Source organism: Arachis stenosperma, chromosome 2 (assembly GCF_014773155.1).
Source record: "Arachis stenosperma cultivar V10309 chromosome 2, arast.V10309.gnm1.PFL2, whole genome shotgun sequence".
Classification (NCBI taxonomy): Eukaryota; Viridiplantae; Streptophyta; class Magnoliopsida; order Fabales; family Fabaceae; genus Arachis; species Arachis stenosperma.
The window spans coordinates 66,022,247-66,044,934 of NC_080378.1; the positions used below are offsets into that span (position 1 = coordinate 66,022,247).

The 22,688-nt window shown below is 34.7% G+C and overlaps 2 protein-coding genes across 2 annotated transcripts; both read right to left on the bottom strand.

The window, feature by feature from the left end:
• Positions 1-614: 614 nt before the first annotated feature.
• LOC130962954 (uncharacterized) lies at positions 615-5,371 on the bottom strand. Its single transcript, XM_057889111.1, has 7 exons — positions 5,332-5,371; positions 4,977-5,221; positions 4,671-4,877; positions 4,504-4,596; positions 3,255-3,467; positions 728-823; positions 615-644 (listed from the first exon to the last, which is right to left on the bottom strand). The coding sequence occupies exons 1-7, from the start codon at positions 5,369-5,371 to the stop codon at positions 615-617; spliced, it is 924 nt and encodes a 307-aa protein (XP_057745094.1).
• A 5,174-nt stretch (positions 5,372-10,545) lies between these two features.
• On the bottom strand, positions 10,546-21,632 carry LOC130961241 (probable voltage-gated potassium channel subunit beta). Its single transcript, XM_057886999.1, has 4 exons — positions 20,858-21,632; positions 20,423-20,566; positions 19,597-19,761; positions 10,546-10,956 (listed from the first exon to the last, which is right to left on the bottom strand). Exons 1-4 carry the CDS (start codon positions 21,425-21,427, stop codon positions 10,843-10,845), a joined length of 993 nt encoding a protein of 330 aa, XP_057742982.1. The 5' UTR covers positions 21,428-21,632; the 3' UTR covers positions 10,546-10,842.
• Between the last annotated feature and the right edge of the window lie 1,056 nt (positions 21,633-22,688).

Sequence of the window (22,688 nt, forward strand, 5' to 3'; positions counted from 1 at the left end):
TTTTTTTTACTTGAGGACAAGCAAAGTTTTAAGTTTAGTGTTGTGATGACATATCATCTTAAGCAATTTTTAAAGTATTTTTATTTTTTTTAAGTTTTAATCAAATTTCTTATGTTTTATAATAAAATTTAATAAATAATCAAATATTTAGAGTTATGTTAGTGTTTTTGTATTTACAGGAGTTTTCAGCTCAAAACCAAACAAGAAAGAAAGCTTTTCCAAAAAGAAAATACCAAGACAGCAAAAGCGTAACCTAAGGAATCAGAAGCATGCCCCAAAGGCACCCATGAAGCCACGCCTAGCGGACAAAGTAACACGCCTAGCGGAAGACCATGCCCGGCGGCCTGTCCCTGCGCCCGACGGCCAAAGCTTTACTCTCGGCGGAATGATGATCTTGGAAGTGAATTTTGGGCTCTTTTGCCCAACTTTCTCTAATACAAGCCCAACTTTAAGCTAATTATAACTCTCAAAAAGTAATAATTAAGGCCCAAGCTTAAACTCAGAAGCACTGACATTGAGAAAAACAATCCCAATACCTCAACTAGTGGTGTTGATTGATAATGTGGAATCTCATCTTCTCTTTGTTCTGGCGGATTTGTAATTTCTATTTTTGATTATTTCTTGTTCTGCTTCTTAGCTTTAGCCTATATGCACAGCTATGTTTAAAATTTAGACTTAATATGTTCGTAATGTTTCAAATGCAATATTATACACAAGTAGCACTTACAACATGATCAATTGCTTCACTTTCTATTGGTTCACCGTTTGTCACATTTGGATTAACTCCATTGGGCCGTGGAGCGTTGCTAGTGGGAGGCACATCCTAATATTGTAAACAGACAAAATAGAGACAATTAAACTCTAGTTGACTTTTTGTGCAGACTAGATCCCTAAAGATATTGATAGGGTACTCTTAAACCCACAAACACTATAAACTTAGGTCTACATAGTACTTGCTACTCAACTTGTTGGACATGTTGCTGCTGCCCTGATGGATTGTCAGTAGCCTCAGTTGTTCTTCACTTCTTTCTCTTTTGTTGCCAAACCCTTAAGTATTTCCACTTAGTCTTTGTAAATGACCAAGTCTCTATCCAACTTAGAAAACCTGTTAACCTTGCCATTCATGTAGTTGAGAACACCATCTTCATTTCCTTTAAACCAACCTCCATGGTAAAACACAGGCACAATTTCATAAGACATTTGTAGTAAGCTAACAGTAAATTAAACTAAACTTTAACAACTCAAAAACAATTTTTAATTACCTCACTCAACATTGATCAGAAATCGCTAATTGATTTTCATTACTTGATTTCTTTAATCAACCATAAAATAGAAAATATTTGTCGCCTTAGCTACTAGACAAGCCATTAATTCCACTAACTTCGAGTTGCATGCAAGGTGTTACAAAGTAGGACCATCTAGCAGAATCACACTCACAGGACCACAACAAAACCAAACATAGAAAAATGCTAGAAAACCAAGCAAAGAGCCTACCTCGTAATCCTCGAACAAGACGTCATGCTATATCATGATGACGTCAGCTCTTCGCCGTCACTACACCGTCACATCGTTCGTCTTTCATCATGGTGTCTCTCACTGGAGAATTTCTAGTGTGAAATAGGATTTTTCCTAAGATTCTTCTGCAATTGTTAGTGTTAATAAGGGAGATGAATGGGAAGAGGTTGCTTATATGATATTGCTGTTGTGGAACGCAACGTTTTGGCCTCATCAAAACGCCAATGTTTTGCTTACGGTTAAAAGGAGCCGATCTGTCCAAATGGATTATCCTATAACATGTAGCAACATAACCTTACATGTAGTCTTTACCTCTTATTAACAGAAATTTTGACGGAAAGGCCATGATATCTAACAAAAGTGATGGATAGAGGTCGCAATGACATTATACCTCTTTTTAGGGGGTGGAAAAGGGTTTTGCGAAATCGTCAGGGACTAGGGTGAAGTTTTACTCGATTAGAAAACTAACGTAGCAAAGGTGAATAACTTCAATATTTCCTACATGTTTCTTACAAAATATTTACTTTTTGGCCCTCTTTATTATCAAAGATTTGCACCTATTTCTTTTGACTTTTTCTTGCTCTGCTATGCATTCCCCCGTTGATTGCATTTACAATTCATAGCTATATATATATTCTTGCTTTGATTTGCTTTTATAAAATGGGTTTGAAAATTGAACGTTTTTATTAATATATCCCAAATCATTGATATCTTTCTAATAAAGACTCTACATTTCCACACTACAACAAAACAGCATTTTGATGACGATTTTTTTTAATGCTTGGTGACGGTTTTAACTGCCACTAAATGGTTTTGCGACGGCTTAAAAAAGCGTCACAGATTTGAGCGTCGCCAGCTGGCATAGTGACGGTTTTGGACCACCGTTGGTAAGAAGTGTCGCTAAATTGTTTGTGACAGTTTTTAAAGTATAAAACTGTCACTAATTTATAACACTTGTAAAAGTATTTTTTATACTGTATTTCGTGACGTTTTGAACCGTCACTAAGTTACTAGTTCTTATGACAATTTTTAGGCATATTTAGTGACTATTTAAACCGTCACAATATTTTTAGTGACATTTTTTCGATTTAAAACCGTTACTAAGTTATTTATTCCTGTGATAGTTTTTTCCTATATTTAGTGACTGTTTTAAACTGTCATAATCTCTCCAACATCAAAATTTCTATTATCAAAAGTTGAATTCTCCATAAATGACTGTTTTTCAACAAATCCAAATTCAATCCCCCAAGTTTTACAAAAATAGTAACAATGTATTTCAAAAGTTGAATTCTACAAGTTTTAATTACATAATAATAATCCATATGTAAATTCAAAAAATTTCTACTTAATCCAAACTTGTAAACCTAACAATTCAATCATAAAACTTCTTTAAACGTTGGATGGCCTATGTTGTCGAGGTTCATGACTGGCAAAAGAATATGGTCTTGTATGTGTCGGTGATTCAAAATCTGCAACCTACAATTGAAAATAAAAAAATATATATTTTAGGAAATATTTTAGAAGGATACTTAACAAATCAACAAGTGTTATACAAGAGGCTATGATTACAAATTAAACTACAATCATTTTAGAAGTTGTTGATGATGAAAATTAAGTACGCAAGTCTATAAAATTAAGTATAACGTATGTCTTTATCTTACCTCAGTAGGAAAACCGGTTGGCAATTGACCCTTTTGATGATTCACAAGAAAATTTACTTGTTCCTATAGCAATTGTACTTGTAACTTCAAGTTTTGATATTCAGTTCTTGATGGTCCACTAGTTGTAGTAGATTGCATAGACTCTCTTGAGCAGGATAAGGATCCAATCATTTGAGATGGACGAACACCAAATCCCATACCTCTAACATAGCTTGAATTCTCTTTGCCGAATACTTTAACATATGCTTCATTTTCAGAAGCACCCTCACCAATTTCCTTTTGTAAGTCTTCCTGAAGTGATTCATAGACAAATAATAATGTTACATATGCAATATTAGTCCAATAGAATTTATCAATCATTTTTCAAAGAAGTACTACGAGTTTATTAAGTAACAGGAGTACTACTATTTTAAAGAACAAAATTAAGCATTCAAGCCTGAAGATAAAGCGTTTTACTTTAATTTAATTACTGCTTCATATTACTGTTGTTGCGATACTTTATATCTAGAAAAGCACTATTTATCTCTGAATGCATAAAAATAATAATGTAGTGGTTATCCCTGTCAACTATAGCTTTTGCTTGACTCTAGGCACCTGAAATGACATGTTGATGAAATTTCCACTGTCACTAAAAGTCAATATGTGAGTTATAGCACTGCAATTCAATTCCTATTTTGCGCAACACTTCCTAGCCCACACCATTTCTGGATATGTTTGGTAGGGTTAGTTTCAACCTTAATTGTCTAAAGTGGATACATAAAAATTTCAGTAGCAACAATGCTATATAATGTTCTTTCTTTGCATGGACTAAATTTCGAACCACAATGTTGAACACACAATCAAATTCAACCAAACTAGTCCATAAACTCAACATACACACAAAAATAATCCGAATCCAAAATAAATGATAATAATAATCTCCCTCTCTTCCATCTATACCATTAATCATTATACATAACTACTGACCCCAAGATAAACCCAAGTTTAGAAAAGTTAACAAAAGTGAAACCAATATTAATTAGTTCCTTTGATTAAGGACATATGCAGCAAGTAATTAAACCCCACCGCCACCCCCACTCTATCTAACTATGTTCATATCATTGTGGGAATAAATATAGATTAGAATTTTATCTTACATTCTTTTGTTGTGCTTTCCCATTGACAAATGTTCCATCTTTTTTCTTGCGAGTGATAGAAAACATTTCTCCTCTACTAAATTGTCACCCAGTTTTAACTTTCTAACATTATTATAAGATTGGTCAAATTAAAATATAACTAACACAAAAAACTAATAAAACAAAAATACTAAGAAAGTAAACAAATGTACAAGTTCATGGTGTTTCCTAGCAAGTGTTTTTGAGCCAAGAGTGTGAGGAATTTTTAATTGTTGCCGATTTGTAGCATTCTTTTCACACAATTTCTGCACATTAACAAGCATAAAAGTTAATGGATCTTAAACACAAATAAAAACTAACAAATAACAAATGTGTTTACCTGAGTTTTTGGACTCAATCTATATTCCAAAAATGCAGCCCAATGGTCTTTGGGAATTCCAATTGGATTCAAATTAACATTTGCATCCCAACCAAGTTCCGATTTATAATACTCATTGAATAGCTTGCATCTATTATTCTTCCACTTATTTTCAAGATTTGATAAGATATACCTTTTGTGTTCATCATCATTAACAACAAATATTTTCTTCAAAAAAAACATAAATATGTAGTTAGTATACAAAACTTAAGGTAAACACAACAAATAATATTTTTCAAAACAAAAATATAATAAAAAATAGCATACCTTAATAGTATTCTCAAAAACAGCATCTTTGTATTGTAGTGGAACCTTATGCCAAGTTTTGTACATTATAGGAAAATTATTAAAATTACTTGCAATGAGCCCCAAAACACCTCCCAAGAGTCCACCGGATTCTCCAATTGGCTGACCACTTTCATTCCATTCTATAAGAACTCGTTTCCTACTATGATGAAGGGAAAATGCATCTTTTACTTTAAGATGCATACTCTTTTCAATCCCTTGTTCATCTAAAAAGAAAATAAAAGAGCTATTATTTAAGACAGCTAGTAATTGAAAACAGATTATTTGAACTAGTAAATTAATAAAAAAAAATAACATACCTACAACAATAACAAACCATGTGGTGTTCCACTTCTTTCTAGAAATAGCAACTCCATTTACCTCTTCATTATTAAGAAAATCAGCATCTGATAGGCTATGACTATGAACTTCATTTTGAATGGATGAACTTTGAGCTATATGTTCTTGTTGACTCGTGCCTTTAGAAGATGTTGACCTAGAATGACTTGGAAGATGTCTTTTTTCTCGTGCCAAGATAACTTCAAAGTAAAAGAATTAGAAACCTAATTAAAGGAATTAGAAACTTCACAATATTTTTATCATAGTATGCTAAAAGAGGATATAGTTACCATTTTCATCATTTGAGAGATAAACATTTTCTTTAGCATATACAACATTCGGCTCATCTTCTTCCTTTCAAATTGTACAAGCCTTCTCCTTTTAATACCTGCAATAATATAAAAAAATAAGAAAAAACAATATTAGGGGATGACTTTTAACTTGTTTGATGTATTGTACTCTTGTTTTCGTGGATGTTCCTTGCTTTAATCTTTTCCAACAGTTGGGACTGAACTTCTTTTCAGTCAACAAGTTATGTTAAACTGATTTTTATATGAGGTTATATATTTCAATCCTCTTGAATAGTTTAATCAATATTCTTTTTAGAATAATTTTTCGGGATAAAAAATATTTTAAAACCTTTTTACATATATAATTATTCTAGAAAATAAATTGAATTAAATTATAAAAGCATAAAAGTTTTATTTTTTCAAGTAAAATTTAATCTCTAAATATTTTCGGCTCGAGTGCTTGGTTAGCTATGATATATTTATAAGCTAGTGCTTGATCCAAAGACATGGGGAATAATAATTCATAAAATTAAATAGTGCACTACTTTTTTTTATATACAATAATAGTGCTACTATTCATAATATTTCATATTTTTTATATATAATAATAGTGTCACTATGCAGTAATTGCATATGCACTCCACTCTTTCCATATCCATATATATAGAGTTACTTTACCCTAATTGTTACTAAAATATGAAATATATAGTTATGCTAAATTGATTTTGATCATTTGTATGAGGTTATAGATTTCAATTTTAAACTGATTTTTGTGTAAGAAAACGCAAGAAACATTGTTACAATAATAAAAACGGCAAATCTCTTAGAATTATTTGAATGGATGAACTTTGAGTTATATGCTCTTGTTGACTCATGTCTTTAGAAGATGTTGACCTAGAATGACTTGGAAGATGTCTTTTTTCTCGTGCCAAGATAACTTCAAAGTAAAAAAATTAGAAACCTAATTAAAAGAATTAAAAACTTCACAATACTTTTATCATAGTATGCTAAAAGAGGAGATAGCTACCATTTTCATCATTTGAGAGATGAACATTTTCTCTAGCATATAAAACATTCGGTTCAATATGTTCATCTTCTTCCTCTTCAAATTGTACAAGCCTTCTCCTTTTAATACTTGCAATAATATAAAAAAAAAAAAGAAAAAACAATATTAGGGGATGACACTTTAAGAATTGGGTAAAATTGAAAATTGAGATATGATCATTTCCTCTTGCATTAGGGGATGACACTAGTCTAGCATTTTCAACATCTTTGAGGGATTTTTTAGGACTTTGATAGTTCTTTATTAGCCTTCTTCTCTTCATACCTATAAAAACATAAAAGAAATAAGAGAAAACTATATTACTTAAATCAAAAAATATCAATCATGTATAAGTTCACACTTTAAGAATTTGGTAAAATTGAAAATTGAGATATGATCATTTCCTCTTGTATTAGGAGATGATACTAATTTATCATCTTCAACATCTTTGAGGGATTTTTTAGGACTTTGATACTTCTTTATTGACCTTTTTCTCTTCATACCTGTAAAAACATAGTAAGAAATATAATTAAAGGGAATAGAGTATGAATAAAAAGAGCTTGAATATTATTATAAAAAGTAAGAAAAGGAAATTATATTTTTCATGGACAAAGATAAACTAAGAGGGTTACAATTTAGGCCCAGAATGTGTCTTCAATTCAAACTACTAACAAAAAAAAAGGCCAAGAATCCATGATATTCGTGTCACATATTCTAAGAAGTTGCAACAAACACTATCTTTAATTTTAAGAGTAGACTTTGACTAGAACCAAAAAAAAAATTTTAATTCAATAACAGATCATATGAAATGATCATATTGATTGATAGGAACAAGGAATAGTTATATACTGGAGTACAACATAACAAGGCAGAGAAGAACAAAAGAGAAAAGAAGAGAAGGAAGGATACAATTAAAATTAAAAGGGTAAAAGGAATTGGTCAAGTCAGAGTCATTGAATTGAATTTCATACCCAATGGAATTAACAAAGGCGTTCAGAATGAATAAGAAAGAAAAATTTCATACATGAAGACATATTACAAGAAAAATGGTCATTCTTTCACCTTTTAGTTGCAACAGATGCACTTCTTTCTAGATCAACTTCAACAATCCCATCATTTTGTATCCTCACAAGGTCAGCAATTAGTTGCTACTGTGAATCAAAATCAGAAAATGTTGTGAACTTGCTTATCCAATTGAGCATCAGCTCTAATGCACCATCCAAGTCTTACTATTGAAAAAAAAAATGTAAAACCATGATGTGAACTCAACCTTTTATTTGTTAGTTAAAATAAATACATTCTTGGTTTTCATGTGTGCAGGTTTCACACCACCCTCCAATAACCGCCCTTCATGCAACAGATGAAAAAGAAAACATAGAAATAATTTGGTACCAGCGACCTATCCCAAAATTTTATGGTATTAATTATCCCATGATAAAAAACAAATATCATTTAGCTACACCTAAATGAATTATAATGTCACAACAATATTTTCCCATGTTTTGAGCTTTGCCATGGCAAAAATAATTAACCTTATTTCTTTCATGTTAATGACTAACTCTATGCCATTAAAGAATTAATCAAATTAAGGGACAAAAGTTTTCACATTAGACATTTGCTTGGCTTTTTATTTTTTTTTTTATTTTTTTTAACATGTCAAAACAGGGAAATTAAATCTATCCATGTCAAAATGTCAAGATTTTTAACATTTGTTAGACAATTAGTTCTCTCAGCTTTTTAATCAAGTTCTATGAATTTGATAATTTCAAGCAAACAATGAAGTTTACTAGGAACTCACAATGCCTGAATTTGGTCATAACTTTGGCATTATTCACTAGTTTTACTAAGTTCTTAACAAATTAAAAATGTTAATTAAGTCACATAGATTCATCACAAATGTATCAAATATGCAGGAACATCAATTGAAGCTCAAATACATGCTAAACGGCAATTGAAGCTTTTGAATCATGGAGAAACATATGAAATGAATTGCCCTCATCTTTTATTCAGAATAATTCTAGTTCCTTCTCCTGATTGGATTGGCAAAATTAACATAAAATGCATAGAGACAGGACTTAAGGCTGATTTATCTTACAAATCAACATTTTCTATTTAAAAAGGCAAAGAAAGAAATTATTGAAGCGTTACCATAACTCCATAAGGATAAAGCACACATACCTAATAGAAGTGAGGAATTAGAGTAAGAATCTTGTAATCCCTGCGAAACACATCAGAAATGAAATTAAAATCACTCTAAAAGGGGATATTATTACAGTAGAGGAGTGCTACTTGTCGAAGAGAGACTTGAAACCTTGAAACAAAGAGAGATGACGAGGAGAGGTCTACCATATCAATGCATCAATTTTACTATTATCTATCCTTCTAATTAGAAATGCATCAAATCAGCCATAATTTTTAGTTGAAACATTTCATCGAGCAGGTTGTGTGCAAGTAAAATCAAAATAAATTTTAAGACAAACAAAATTTAAAGCTTCCAACAAAACAATCCTCCATATAATAAGATATAAAGCATAATCTCTTAGATGAAGAATCAATGAACAATTGAAAATCACAAGTAACAGTACCAAAGAATAACAATCATGTATAAGTTATTCACTATCAGATGAACAACAAAGAAATGGTAGGAGAAATAAATATAGTAGAAGAATAATCAAATACTCACTACTAGTGTTCAATATTGTGGTTAGAAGAGAAGAAATGGTCGCCGAAAGGAGGGAATTAGGGTTTGCACTCGCGAAACAGGGAAAGAGAAACAACAGCGTGGGGGACTGGGATGGAGAACTCAAACCGCGATGGTGAACGGCGAACAGCGAACTCGAACCGCGTCGGTGAACAACGAATGGCGAACTCGAACCGCGACGGTGAAGGTTGAACGGCGAACTTGAACCGCGATGGCAAACGGGAACTGTAGCACGGTGACGGTTGTTAGTTTCTCTTCTCTTTCTCACGGTGAAAGTGTGAATATGCTTTTTGAAAAAATAGGATAAAAAAAGGGTGAGACTGTGATTAGTGATTAGATCAGTGACAGTTAAAAAATTACATATATAAATGTCACTATATTAATGAATAGAGACCCTTAAAATAAGTGTCATAAATTAAGTGTAGCTATATGATTAATTTGGTGTAGTGCCATGTGATTTTAAAATTCTCTTAAAGCTTTGACGTCTGCAATTATATTGAATTTGAGGATGTGATTTAGAACATCAATAAGTGAATGTGATTTAGAACATCAATAAGTGAATGAAACAATTTGCAAGATGTACAACTGATAGTTGTAACAAGTTCAACCAGCTATTATATATGGCACGAGTCAGTACCCATGTTAGTAACAAAGATCATGAAGATAGAGCACGAGGCCGAATGTGTGAATTAATGACTGTTTTTTGTTTATTTATTACATAAAAAATATTTTTAAAAAAAATCTTTTAAAAACAATGTAAATTACAACTTTTAAAAAAATTATTTTTTAATTTTTTTAAAATTTTTAATTTTACTATTAGAAATTTGTGAAACACACTAAAAAATAATAAAAAAAGATATTTTTCTATTAAAAAAAATATTTTTTATCAAAATAATAATGCCCAAATAAACACAATATACCCAAAAATCAATAGCTTTGGTAGATGCAGAACATCTTAAATTTTTAGCACCTAAAATACTCGAACAATATTATATTTATGAAACCTTCACATTTTAACAAATGTGCACAGATCATATATGGATCTATTAAAACAAAAAAAACCTTTTTCTAAAACACGAAGTGTTGAGCATCTTTATGCCAAAAAATATGCTCTTTTTGATAAGCAACCAGGAAAAATAAATTTCTGCCCCAGTAACATTCTAGAGATCACAACATGGATAAGAATCCAAATAAAGTCTAAAATTAAAAACTTATAAACTGTTCAAATCATATAGCCATCTTTAAATCTGAGCCAATGTAAATCCTATACCCCAGTTTCTCAATTCTGGGAATATATTGCAACTAAAATCAATTTGGCAACCTTGAACCCAAAAGTAAAGGCAAAGTCAACACCAATGTACAACACAAAGAAGATACAAACAAGGAAGAAAAGAAGAGATCTCAATCGGGAATAACACCAAGAATGCCGATATAAGGTGCATATAATGTAGCATTGTAGCAGATCTGAAGCAGCATCTATCTGTATGAATCGGGCCGCTTCGGCTTGCTTTGAACAACAGCCTCGATTTTATCCATCACAGCAGGAGTAAGTAATGGAATGACATCAATGGCTTTCATGTTCTCTTGAATCTGAACAGAAAACAGAAAAAAGTAAGATAAATAACCAGGATATTTTTAATCATACTTAGTACTACTATAAATTGTCAAAATGCATGTATATATAAGGTACGAAAATATGCATATAGATCGTGCATTATGTATGATCCATCGATTTTATATTTTTCACTTCAACACAACAGCTTTGGAAAAGATAACATTAAATTTTGGTAACGTGTATATATGTAATAATATAAAAAACCTTTTAAATTTTATTGGACCACAAAAAATTTTAAATGGGTATTTTATAGGAACCAAAAACTTGTTTAAGCCTATTAATTACTTTTTGCTAGACTCTTCAATAGGTAAACTGCTAGTCTGGTACAGTCAGGACAATATATTCTTTCCCTTATTCTTCTTTCCTCCTCCTATCTGTCTTATCATCTTTGTTTTCCTTTTTTCTATTTTCGTTCTTGATTTCTGTGAGTAAAAGAAAATTTACGATTGTTGTGGTATTAGCGGCAGCATAAAAACTAAAAAAGCATGGTGTTAGAGGAGTTAAACCCCATTTTGGCCCCTGAGATTGGCGAGTTGCACTGAGTTAGTCCTCCAGATCCCAATTGCACTAAATTAGTCCTCCAGATTCGAAAAATGCACCACGTTAGTCCTTAGCCTATTTTCCGTCACCGGAGCACCGACGCTGTTAATGACGTGGCCAAATATTGTCACGCTGGACACTATGAAACGGCGTCATTTCTAATTTGGCGCTAAAAAACCCCCTTTGAGTGACGTCGTTTGTATGTGATGGAACCTAAAACGTTTGCATATCCCTCTTCTGTCTCCACTCTTCGTCTTCAACTCCTCCATGAGTGACGCAGTGGAAAAACGTTTCTCTTCCATGAGTGACTCAAAATAGGAACGGGTAACTGCAATAGGATTCCTGGAGACTGTTGGATCACGAGTGAACACTGTACGGTTGTCTGAGGAGCTATTTTGCCGCTAGAAGGAGCTTCTGTTCCGTCACTGAGATTAGTGAAAAGATTAAAATTTTTGTTTTTCAAATTTTAGGGAATGCGTTGATGGTTGTTGATCATAGTTTATTACTTTGTATATTGTTATTCCCTAAGGTTTTTTGAGGATTTTGTGCTAGGGTTTTATTTCGATGTTGTGTGGCACTGTTTTTTTGGGGTTTGTCTTCATGCTCTGTTCCGATGGTGGATAACTGTGTTATATTTTGATATATCTCTCTGCCATGTATGAATGTAGTTGATGAAAACTATTTTAAAGGGATCATTGTGTGGAACTGGTGATTAAAATAAATTTTTTTGAATCATGCAGATGGATGTGCAATTAGATATTATGTTCCACCATGGAAAAAAGTTTCAGAAAGATGAAAACGAGATGACTATATATTCTTCTCCTGATAAGAAGGCATGCGTTGGTTACATTGATGAAGATACTTTAGATGTATTTTTGGTGAGAAATTATTATATAGAACTAGGATATGATAGAATAGGAGAATGTTGGTGGCATGTTCTCGGGAGGGGTTTAGACAGTGGTTTAAGAGCTCTAAATTCTGATGATGAGTTGAGAGAGATGTGTTTCATGTGTGAAAAGAATGATGGGCTGGTTGATGTTTACTTTGAGCATACAATTTCATCACCAGAAATTCTTGAGGGGAATGAGATTGTTGTGTATGTTGAGGGTGACCATGATGAGCTCAGAGTGGTTAGTGATGAACCCGACAATGAACCCCTACAAAACATGATCCCAAACCAAACTAATATACCCACTACTCCTGCTGATGAGACTCCATTCACCAACAACAATGAACCAACGCATAATACCTCACCACCCAAAAGCACAGAACCAACAGATCTTGGTGCTAATAACCCAACACCCCAAAAAATAATCCCACTACCACACCCAATTTTAATCCTAGTCAAGCTACTACTGCAAAACCTGTTAGCAAGACTCATCCAGTTACCCCAAAAACTAAACCCAATTCAAAGGCCAAACCCAAATCCGAAATCCAATACTACATCATCCTCCAAGGCCAACGCCAACCCGAAGAATGCCTCCAAGCCCAACCCGAATTCTGTGTCCAAACCCAAAGTAAATCCAAAGCCCAAAATCACTACTAAAGCCTATTGCAAAAAATCTGCTTCAAAAGTGAGGAAGGTACAGCATGACAAGAAAAAATAAGTTCTGAGGTTGTCTTCTTCTACAAGAATAAAGGGGATATACAAAGTTGTGAAAACTATAGAGGGGTTAAGCTTATGAGTCATACTATGAAGTTATGGGAAAGGGTGATAGAACGGAGGTTGAGAAAAGAGACACAAGTAACAGAGAATCAATTTGGATTTATGCCAGGAAGATCTACCACTGAAGCGATATACCTATTAAGAAGAATGATGGAGAGGTATCGTAGTAGTAAAAGGGACCTACATATGGTGTTTATTGATTTGGAAAAATCGTATGATAAGGTATCAAGGGAGGTCTTATGGAAGGTTTTAGAAAAGAGGAGAGTAAGGATCGCATATATTCAGGCAATTAAAGACATGTATGATGGGGCCACAACTAGTGTGAAGACTCAAGGTGGTGTGACGGAAGAATTCTCTATTGGTATAGGATTACACCAGGAATCATCCTTAAACCCATACCTTTTCACACTAGTCTTGGAAGTACTCACAGAGCACATCCAAGAGCCTGTGCCATGGTGCATGCTTTTTGCCGATGATATCGTCCTTTTGGGAGAGTCAAGGGAAGACCTAAATAAGAAGTTGGAGTTATGGAGAGAAGCTTTAGAAGTGCATGGTCTGCGCATAAGCCGTAACAAGACGGAATATATGGAATGTAAGTTCAGTCTGAGAAGGGAAAACCCCAATATAGAGGTGAAGATTGGAAAGAACATCCTAGAAAAAGTTAAAAGTTTTAAGTATCTTGGGTGCATCATACAGGATAATGGAGAGATTGAACAGGATGTAAATCATAGCATCCAAGCAGGTTGGTCAAAATGGCGGAGTGCATCTGGTTTTATATGCGACAAAAAAGTGCCTTTAAAACTTAAAGGTAAATTCTATCGCACCGCTATAAGACCGGCTATGCTGTATGGTACGGAGTGTTGGGCGGCTAAAGGGGAGCACGAACATAAGCTGAGTGTGGCAGAGATGAAGATGTTGAGATGGATGAATGGTCATACGCGATTGGATAAAATAAGGAATGAAGATATAAAGGAGAGAGTTGGAGTAGCACTCATTGTGGAAAAGATGGTTGAATCGCGTCTCAGGTGGTTTGGACATGTGAGAAGAAGACCGATAGAACATCCAGTAAGGAGGGTGGATGAGATGGAAGATGGACAAAGGGCGAAAGGCAGAGGAAGACCTAAGGAGACTATCCATGAGGTGGTTAAACGAGATTTACATGTAAACGGTCTCTCTGTAGACATGATACATGACAGAGCACAATGGCGTCGTTTGATTCATGTAGCCGACCCCACTTAGTGGGACAAGGCTTTGTTGTTGTTGTTGTTGTTGTTGTTGAGGTTGTCTTCTTCTGAAGATGAACACACCACGGAGGACAAGAAGATAGGTAAAGGGGATTTTTTTTTCTTACTAGACCTCTAAGAAACCTGTTCTTAGCAACCTAGGTCACCTAAAGGGGCTCCCTACTAGACCTTCAAAGAACCTGTGCTTGACAACCTAGATCAGAGGGATGAAAATTAAATCATTCAATTTTCTCCATGCAACAAGCGAAGCAAATCACTCACCTCACTTGATCACACAATAAAAACGTGCATAAAGCACTGAGAAAATTTTATTCATCAAAAGTTATGTAAATTGTCACACCAAAGGTGTTTAAATAGGCACCTAACAAACTAACTAAAAGATAAGATAATTAATTTAAATCAAATTTGATCTTATTGGATTAGATCAGATTTGATTTAAATTTTAAAATCCTAAAGATATGATAACTAATTTAAATCAGATTTGATCTTATTAGATTATATCAGATTTGATTTAAATTTAAAATCCCTAAAAATACTACTAAACAAATCAAAAGTAAATCAAATTTTCCAACAAATTCTAACAGCAAAACAAATTAAAAATAAATGACTAAAATTCGAAAATTAATAAAATTGTCCCCCATTGAATTCGAAAAGCTTTATTGGGCTTCTTGTTGTCTTGCTTTAGCCCAATGGGCCTTATGAATTGTTGCCCTTTCAACACCACTGTTTTTGAGACGGACTCTGGGTCTTCTTGATGTCCAAGACTGGCATGGCACAATTCTTCTAGAATTCAGATCCTTGAATATGACAAGATTATCATTCCATCCCTTAGCTCTAAGATGACGAAAATGCCCTCTTGACCACGTATCATTCTCTCCCTCTTCAAAAAGATTCGTCCTCGAATCTTGATTGAAAAGCTATTTTCCCTCCAAGAAATCCAAATCCAATCTCCGGGTTCAAATACCATGGTTTGATGACTTTTCTCTACCCACTGAATAGTGGCTATGTCCTTCATGTGTGCAAGTTCAATCTTTCCAACCATGCTATCACCATCTTGTCCAAAGTATACAAGTTGTCTGTCTTCCTTTTCATCCATATTAATGTCTCCATAATTGACCAGTGAATCTACAACGCTTGAAAAATTTGATATAAAAACACTAGGAATTTTGTGGTTAGATGTATGAGAAACTAAGGACTTTGTGGATTTCAATGAGACTAATGCACTCTTGTCTAAGCTAAAACATTCTAGATCTCTCTCACAAGTGTGTTTTTTGAACTCAGTTTCTTTTTCACTCATTGACTCCTCTCGCTCACTATCATCATCTTTTCTCTCAAACCCTTCGCTTTCAATCAAACATGGATTCTTTTCACTCAAACACTCAATCTCTTTCTCAATTTCTTTTCTCTCATAGTCTTCAAATTGCTTACATCCCAAGGACCTAATTGAGAAATTCTGTATTGTTGAATCTTCTAAAGACACATCACCCTCTACAGCATACTCAACAAATTCTTTCATCTCTGACTTTGAAGAAAAATGAAAGATAGGCATAGAAGAATTCCTCTTGTTATGGCGAGCTGTCATTTGTTGCACTTGCTCCCAGTCAATGGCTAATTTGACCAAATTGTCCATGGTTGTGTAACGGTAACGATGGACTTCATCTACAAATTCTTCACGTAATCCAAACAAAAATCGATCCTTAAGAACCTCAGGACTCCTTTTAATATTATCCATGTCCATCAAATATAAAAACTCCTTGTGGTACTCCATCACTGATTGTGAGCCTTGTTGTAACATAAAAAAATTTTCAAAAAATGTATTGTGATATGATGATAGCACAAACTGCCTCCTCATGATTTTCTTCATCTTCTCCCAGCTGCTAATTGGGCGCTTTCCATACCATCTTCTAGATCTTCCTAATTCAGTCCACCATATACGGGCAGTATTGAAAAAATTGACTTGTACCAGTTGAACCTTCTTTTCTTCTGAAAAGATGCAATTTGCAAAAATCGACTCTACCTTCCTTTCCCATTCGAAATAGGCTTCAGGATTGTTCCTCCCTTTAAATGCAGAAATTTTCAACCGAAAACCCTTTTTCGCATATATGATTTCTTCATCATCACTATCGTAATCCTCAATCATTTTTTTATTTTACTTTTTTATTTTTTTTTTCAGACACTAACTTAAAGATAGGATAAATGCAAAAAAAAAAAATTTTTTTTTTTTACTCTAACGTGAATTTATAGAAATTAAAGAAAAAAAACACAAAGATACTAAACAAGACCCACGGAACGTGTAGATAAATAAGAATTTACCTACGACCTGTAACTGATACCAGATGATAAGGAAAAAAAACAAGAAGATAGATAAAAGGGTTTTTTTCCTACTAGACCTCTAAGAAACCTATTCTTAACAACCTATGTCACCGGAAGGGGCTCCCTACTAGACCTTCAAAAAACATGTCCTTGACAACCTAGATCAGAGGGATAAAAATTAAGTGTAACAAGCGAAGCAAATCACTAACCTCACTTAATCACACAATAAAAACGTGCATAAAGCACTAAGAAAATTTTATTCATCAAAAGTTATGTAAATTATCTCACCAAACGTGTTTAAATAAGCACCTAACAAACTAACTAAAAGATAAGATAACTAATTTAAATCAGATTTGATTTTATTTGATTAGATCATATTTGATTTAAATTTTAAAATCTTAAAGATATGATAACTAATTTAAATCAGATTTAATCTTATTAGATTAAATCAGATTTGATTTAAATTTAAAATCCCTAAAAATACTACTAAACAAATCAAAAGTAAATCAAATCTTCCAACAAATTCTAACAGCAAAACAAATTAAAAATAAATGACTAAAATTCGAAAATTAATAAAATTGTCCCCTGTTGAATTCGAAAAGCTTTATTGGATTTCTTGTTGTCTTGCTCTAGCCCAATGGACCTTATGAATTATTGTCCTTTCAGCACCACTATTTTTGAGACGGACTATGGGTTTTCTTGATGTCCAAGACTAGCATGGCACAATTCTTCTAGAATTCAGATCCTTGAATATGACAACATTATCATTCCATCCCTTAGCTCTAAGATGACGAAAATGCCCTCTTGACCACGTATCAGCCTCTATTTTCCCAATTCTCCAAGCCAAATTCACCCTAACTTAGTCACCGTCCACAGTAAAAATTACCCTTCCTCTGAGGTCTTCTTCTCCAATGTCAGCCCAGACAAACAAACCACACCACCTCTTACCATTAACATTGTAGTTAGGGTACCCAAAGAATGGCTTGTTAGGGTTAGTCTCTGTTGTGGACCACCAAAGAACAGGGTGGCACCCACACCCACACCACTGTGGAACACCCGATGCTCTACTTCGACTGGAACTCCTTGTGTTGGACCACGTGGAACTCTGGCTCCTACTTGCAATCATGATGGTAAACTCGAAAGGGAGTAAGAGACGAAGAACCAGAGAGAAACAGAAAGACAAAGATGATGAAGTCACAGGATGAATTTAGATTTTAAAAAGGGGATAAGGATTAAATTGGAGCTAATCAAATTTTAAGCCACGTCATCTAACCGTTAGTGTGTCCAGCGTGGCAATATTTGGCCACGTCACTAACGGCGTCAGTGCTCGGGTGACGGAAAATAGGCTAAGGACTAACTTGGTGCATTTTTTTCGAATCTGGGGGACTAATTTAGTGCAATCGGAATCTGGAGGACTAAATCAGTGCAACTCGCCAATCTCAATGACCAAAATGGAGCTTAACTCTTTACATGCGCATGGCTCTTTTTCCCTAATATAAGATATTTTAAAAATGAAGCCTGGGGATACACAAAAAACTTTCAACATTGGTTTTGAGATGTTCCCCTTTCGGTTTAACATCAGTTCAGAACCCATAAATGCAGTCATGTTTTTAACATTGTTGGGACTTGAGATTGGTAGTTTTAATTTTTATGGAAGCAAAAGTTCCATTCAGGAAGTAAGCCTTTTAAGTATTTTAAGGCTAAGTTGTGTTTCAATAATTTAACTTTCCATTTGTTTCGCCTTTTTCGTGTGTGCGTATGCGCGTGTGATGGCTTTGGTTTTCTTCCCTTCATGAAAGAGAGAATTTTGTGACTTTTTCAAAATTTTCTTTTAAATCCTTTTGGGTTATAGAGAATAGGGGATCAACTTCTTTAGCTTTTAACAAGTATCTTTTAGTTCTTCAAATTTGAACTACTAGTACCCTTTCCATATTTTTCTTCATTTTGATAATTCAAGGTTAGGAAAGGAAGTCTAACTCCCTGGGATCTAGAGTTGTTAACGGTACAGCCCCTTCCCAAAAAACCTTCGAAGATTTCAACCTCCGACCTTGAGGATAAAGGTGGCCCATGAATTAATCCAAATCCCACTAAGCTAACCCATATTGGATCTGATTCCGTATTGGTTAGTGCCTAGTATGGGGTTGAAAATAAGCTTAAAATTTTCAATAATTGCTGTCTGCTGATCGTTTTCCCTCTTTCGAATGTTAAACTGATATGAACTACACTAAAAAAAACACTTTGGGATTATTTGACAACAGATTTCAGAGACAATTTCCAATTTTTAAAAGAGAATGACCTGGTTGAGGAATTATCTTCTGGCAGTGTTTCAAAAGTCAGAAAACAGAGTACTTGTTTTACTGCTTGTTTCTTGTGGCATCTACCACCACCTAAGTCTCTGCCCTGTGGTTTCACAATTTTCCCAAACAGGTTTTTATTTTCAAGCTTTTTAAAATTATTCTTAAAAACAACACTTCAAACAGAATTATTCTAATTTTTGAAATATTTTCCAAAACTAAAGAACAGAACCTGTTTCAAACAGGCCCTTTATCGTTTGTTCCTTGAGCCTTTCATAAGTGTGTTTTATGTCCTTTTCTATTCCTTCTTGTATTCTCTATTTTTTACACTTTAATACCTTCCTTTGCTCAGTCCCATTCTTTTCTGTTTTAAGCAAACAGAATTTACCGGATAGAGAAATTAGCTTTCAGAACAGTTGTACCGGTATTATGGTCAATTTGGAAAGCATTTTTATTTTAAATGTGTAAAATGAAAGAGTAGGATTTGTATCAGATAGGTTTCATTGATATTCCAACTAAAAGGTCTTCTAAATACGTCTTGAATGGGCGAGAACAAACCTGAGACTCCTTCGTAGCACCAGTAATAACTGATGAAACATTAGGATTGGCTGCACACCATGCGATTGCAAGTTGTGATAATGGCACACCCAGTTCATCTGCTATAGGCTTCAGCCCATCAACCTTTTTGAGCACATCATCGACCAGTGATCGATTTGCCAGATTCTACAGGACGTGAGAAAAAGAGTTAATAGTTACATGCTTGGTCACAAACAAATGTGATAGAAAAATCATTCAATACATATTAACAAAGTAGGCATCTAAATGCTAAACTTAACTCTGAGCCAAAAACAAACAGCAACAATATATCAACTACAATTCTTGTAAACAACTCTTTTAAGGAGCGTATGCAAAATCAATGCTTCTCATTAGTCAATATCATTGGATACATGTGTCCCATTATTTACATTATAAAATGCTGATCCATACACACACCTCTAATAAATAGGCGAGTATACATCATTGTTCGGCAATCAAAATACGACCTCAAATTTGTGATACTTTTAACACCTAAGATGTCAGTTGCAGCAGAAAATACAGATAACGTTGCACCATCCACCATGTAACATATCGCAGTGTCATAAATAATTCAATTTCTTTTACCTCAACTTGTGAGAAACTAAATCCCCAAAGTTAATCCATGCTATAAAAGTCAATACGGAAAGCATATAATGCAACACTAAAAAACAGAACACCCAACTTGAGCCTTCAGACTTAGAAGACCATGTCCATAATATCTTTCTTTTAGACATCCACTGCTTGGCAAATTTCCGAAAAAAAATTGACACAAACACATAACTTTCTAGAAATTTAAATCAAGCCTTACTTTGTAATTTTCCAAAGCAAAGCGGCTATCAGGAGGAATAGCTCCTTTCTTGTATTTCCCTGTAAGCACTCCAGATGCAAGTGGACTCCAAGTAGTCAGACCCAAACCATGGTTGCTGTAGAGCGGGAGGAACTCAGACTCAACCTGTAAAGAGAAATAGTTACAGTCAAATCAAAGTTATTACTAAATCTTGTTGATAAAAAATTAAAAAGAAAATTACGGCAATAGACTATGAACAGTCACTGGCTAGCTAAAATTATAAATTTTCTTTCAAACAATATCAATAACCAATCAGCATCTCCTTGCTAACCAAATATACCCCCAATGTTCTATTTCACTATTCTATTCCACGTGAATCCAGTAACCGCTATAAGTCCCTCCAGTTAAGATCTACTATAGCAACACAAAAAATGCATCCAAAATCATCAAGCTAACCTTGTGCCTAGACAAGAGGTTATACTCGGGCTGCTCGACAATAGGACCGACCAAATCGAGCCTATCGGCGACGCCCCAGGCCTCAGTGATCTGCTGGGCGGACCACTCGCTGGTCCCCCAGTAGAAGGCCATGCCGTGGTCGATCAAGAAATTCATGGCCCTAACGGTTTCTTCAATGGGCGTAGAGACGTCAGGGCGATGGCAGTAAATGACGTCAACATAGTCCATGTCGAGGCGCTTGAGGGAGGCCTTGGTGCCTTCGATGATGTGCTTGCGAGAGAGGCCCTTGTCGTTGGGGCCCTGGCCGCCCCAGAAGATCTTGGTTGAAACGACGACGTCTGAGCGCTTCCAGCCGAGCTCACGGATGGCTTGCCCCATGATCTCCTCGGCGCGGCCGTTGGCGTAGACCTCGGCGTTGTCGAAGAAGTTAACGCCGTGGTCGCGGCAGCACTGCAGCAGGGACTTTGCCTCCTTCACGTCTAGCTGGTTCCCGAAGCTCACCCATGCCCCGTATGACAGCTGGCTCACCTTCAGCCCCGATCGCCCTAGATTCTTGTACTGCATCGTCATCTTCAAGGTGGGCGAAGAACAGGGAAATGCACAGTGGATCAAGAGTTTGTTGCGTGCTACTTGCCAATTTGGGGGGAATAAGAAATAAGTAGAAGGGATGTGGTAGTGGAACGTTTTAGACGGTTTTAGAAAATGAGAGATCTTTCTTGCGATGATGGTATCTATCAGCTAGTGTTAAGTGTTAGGTGTAATTAGGTGTAATTACTAATTATTATTAATTATTAATATTAGGAAGCCAAAGGAACCATGTGAGTTCGCAGACCCCAGGATCCTTGGGGGAATTTGGGTTTGCTTCTTGCGAATTCCGATTAGCCAGCAAGTTTATTTACTCCCACAAGGACCTACGGACTACGATACATATATCGAAGTTACAATCATATTCTAAGTTCTCGCTAGCTCGACTAACACTCACGTGTCCTTAGTCTTGATGAATGAATCCTTTCAATTTTTTTTAACAATTAAAAAAATAAAATATAATATTTTATTATTAATTTTATAAATAGAATTAAAAATAAATATAAAAGATAAAGTAATAAAAGGTTAAAAATTACACTTTATTCTCTCAATTTTTTTTTTAATTATTGAAAAAATTCATTCCCAAAAAATTAAATACTCTTAAAGTCACATATTCATATCTTGACCCAATAAACAAAGTCAGATTCAGCAAACAAAAGGCCTACCAATAAAGGTGGCCTTTACGAGCATACCTGATCTTCTTAAAGAGGTTAGATGTCGACAAAGAGGGATAGTTCTACCTGCTCCAAAGCAAGTAACTGCTCCTCAAATCTTGATTACAATCTCTATCTTCGCTAAAAAGGATAAATCCCAACAAACTCCCAAAATAAAGAAACGCTTATCCATTAGAAAAAATGGAACTACTCCAACAAATGTGGTTATCAAATCTACTATAAATACACTGACATCCCTTAGGTATAAGGAACATTCTAGATTACTAAAAACCCGCTTAAAATCCTTGCTAACTTAAGGATCGAAGTCTCTTGCAGGTACCACCCCTCATCTCCTCACGAGGAACTTGGACAAGCGCCACCTCAGCATCAACAAGTCAGACGCTGCCATACAAAGGTATCTGAACCTCACGTTCATCCCTTAACCATAGCGGACCACCAGTATGAAGATGGCCGTACAACATCTGAATATGAATCTGAGCCCCAAATAGAGAACAACGCCATTATACTACTTCCACCACACCAGACGCATAGTCCTCATGTGGAAGGGCCATCGACAAACACCCAGCCATGGC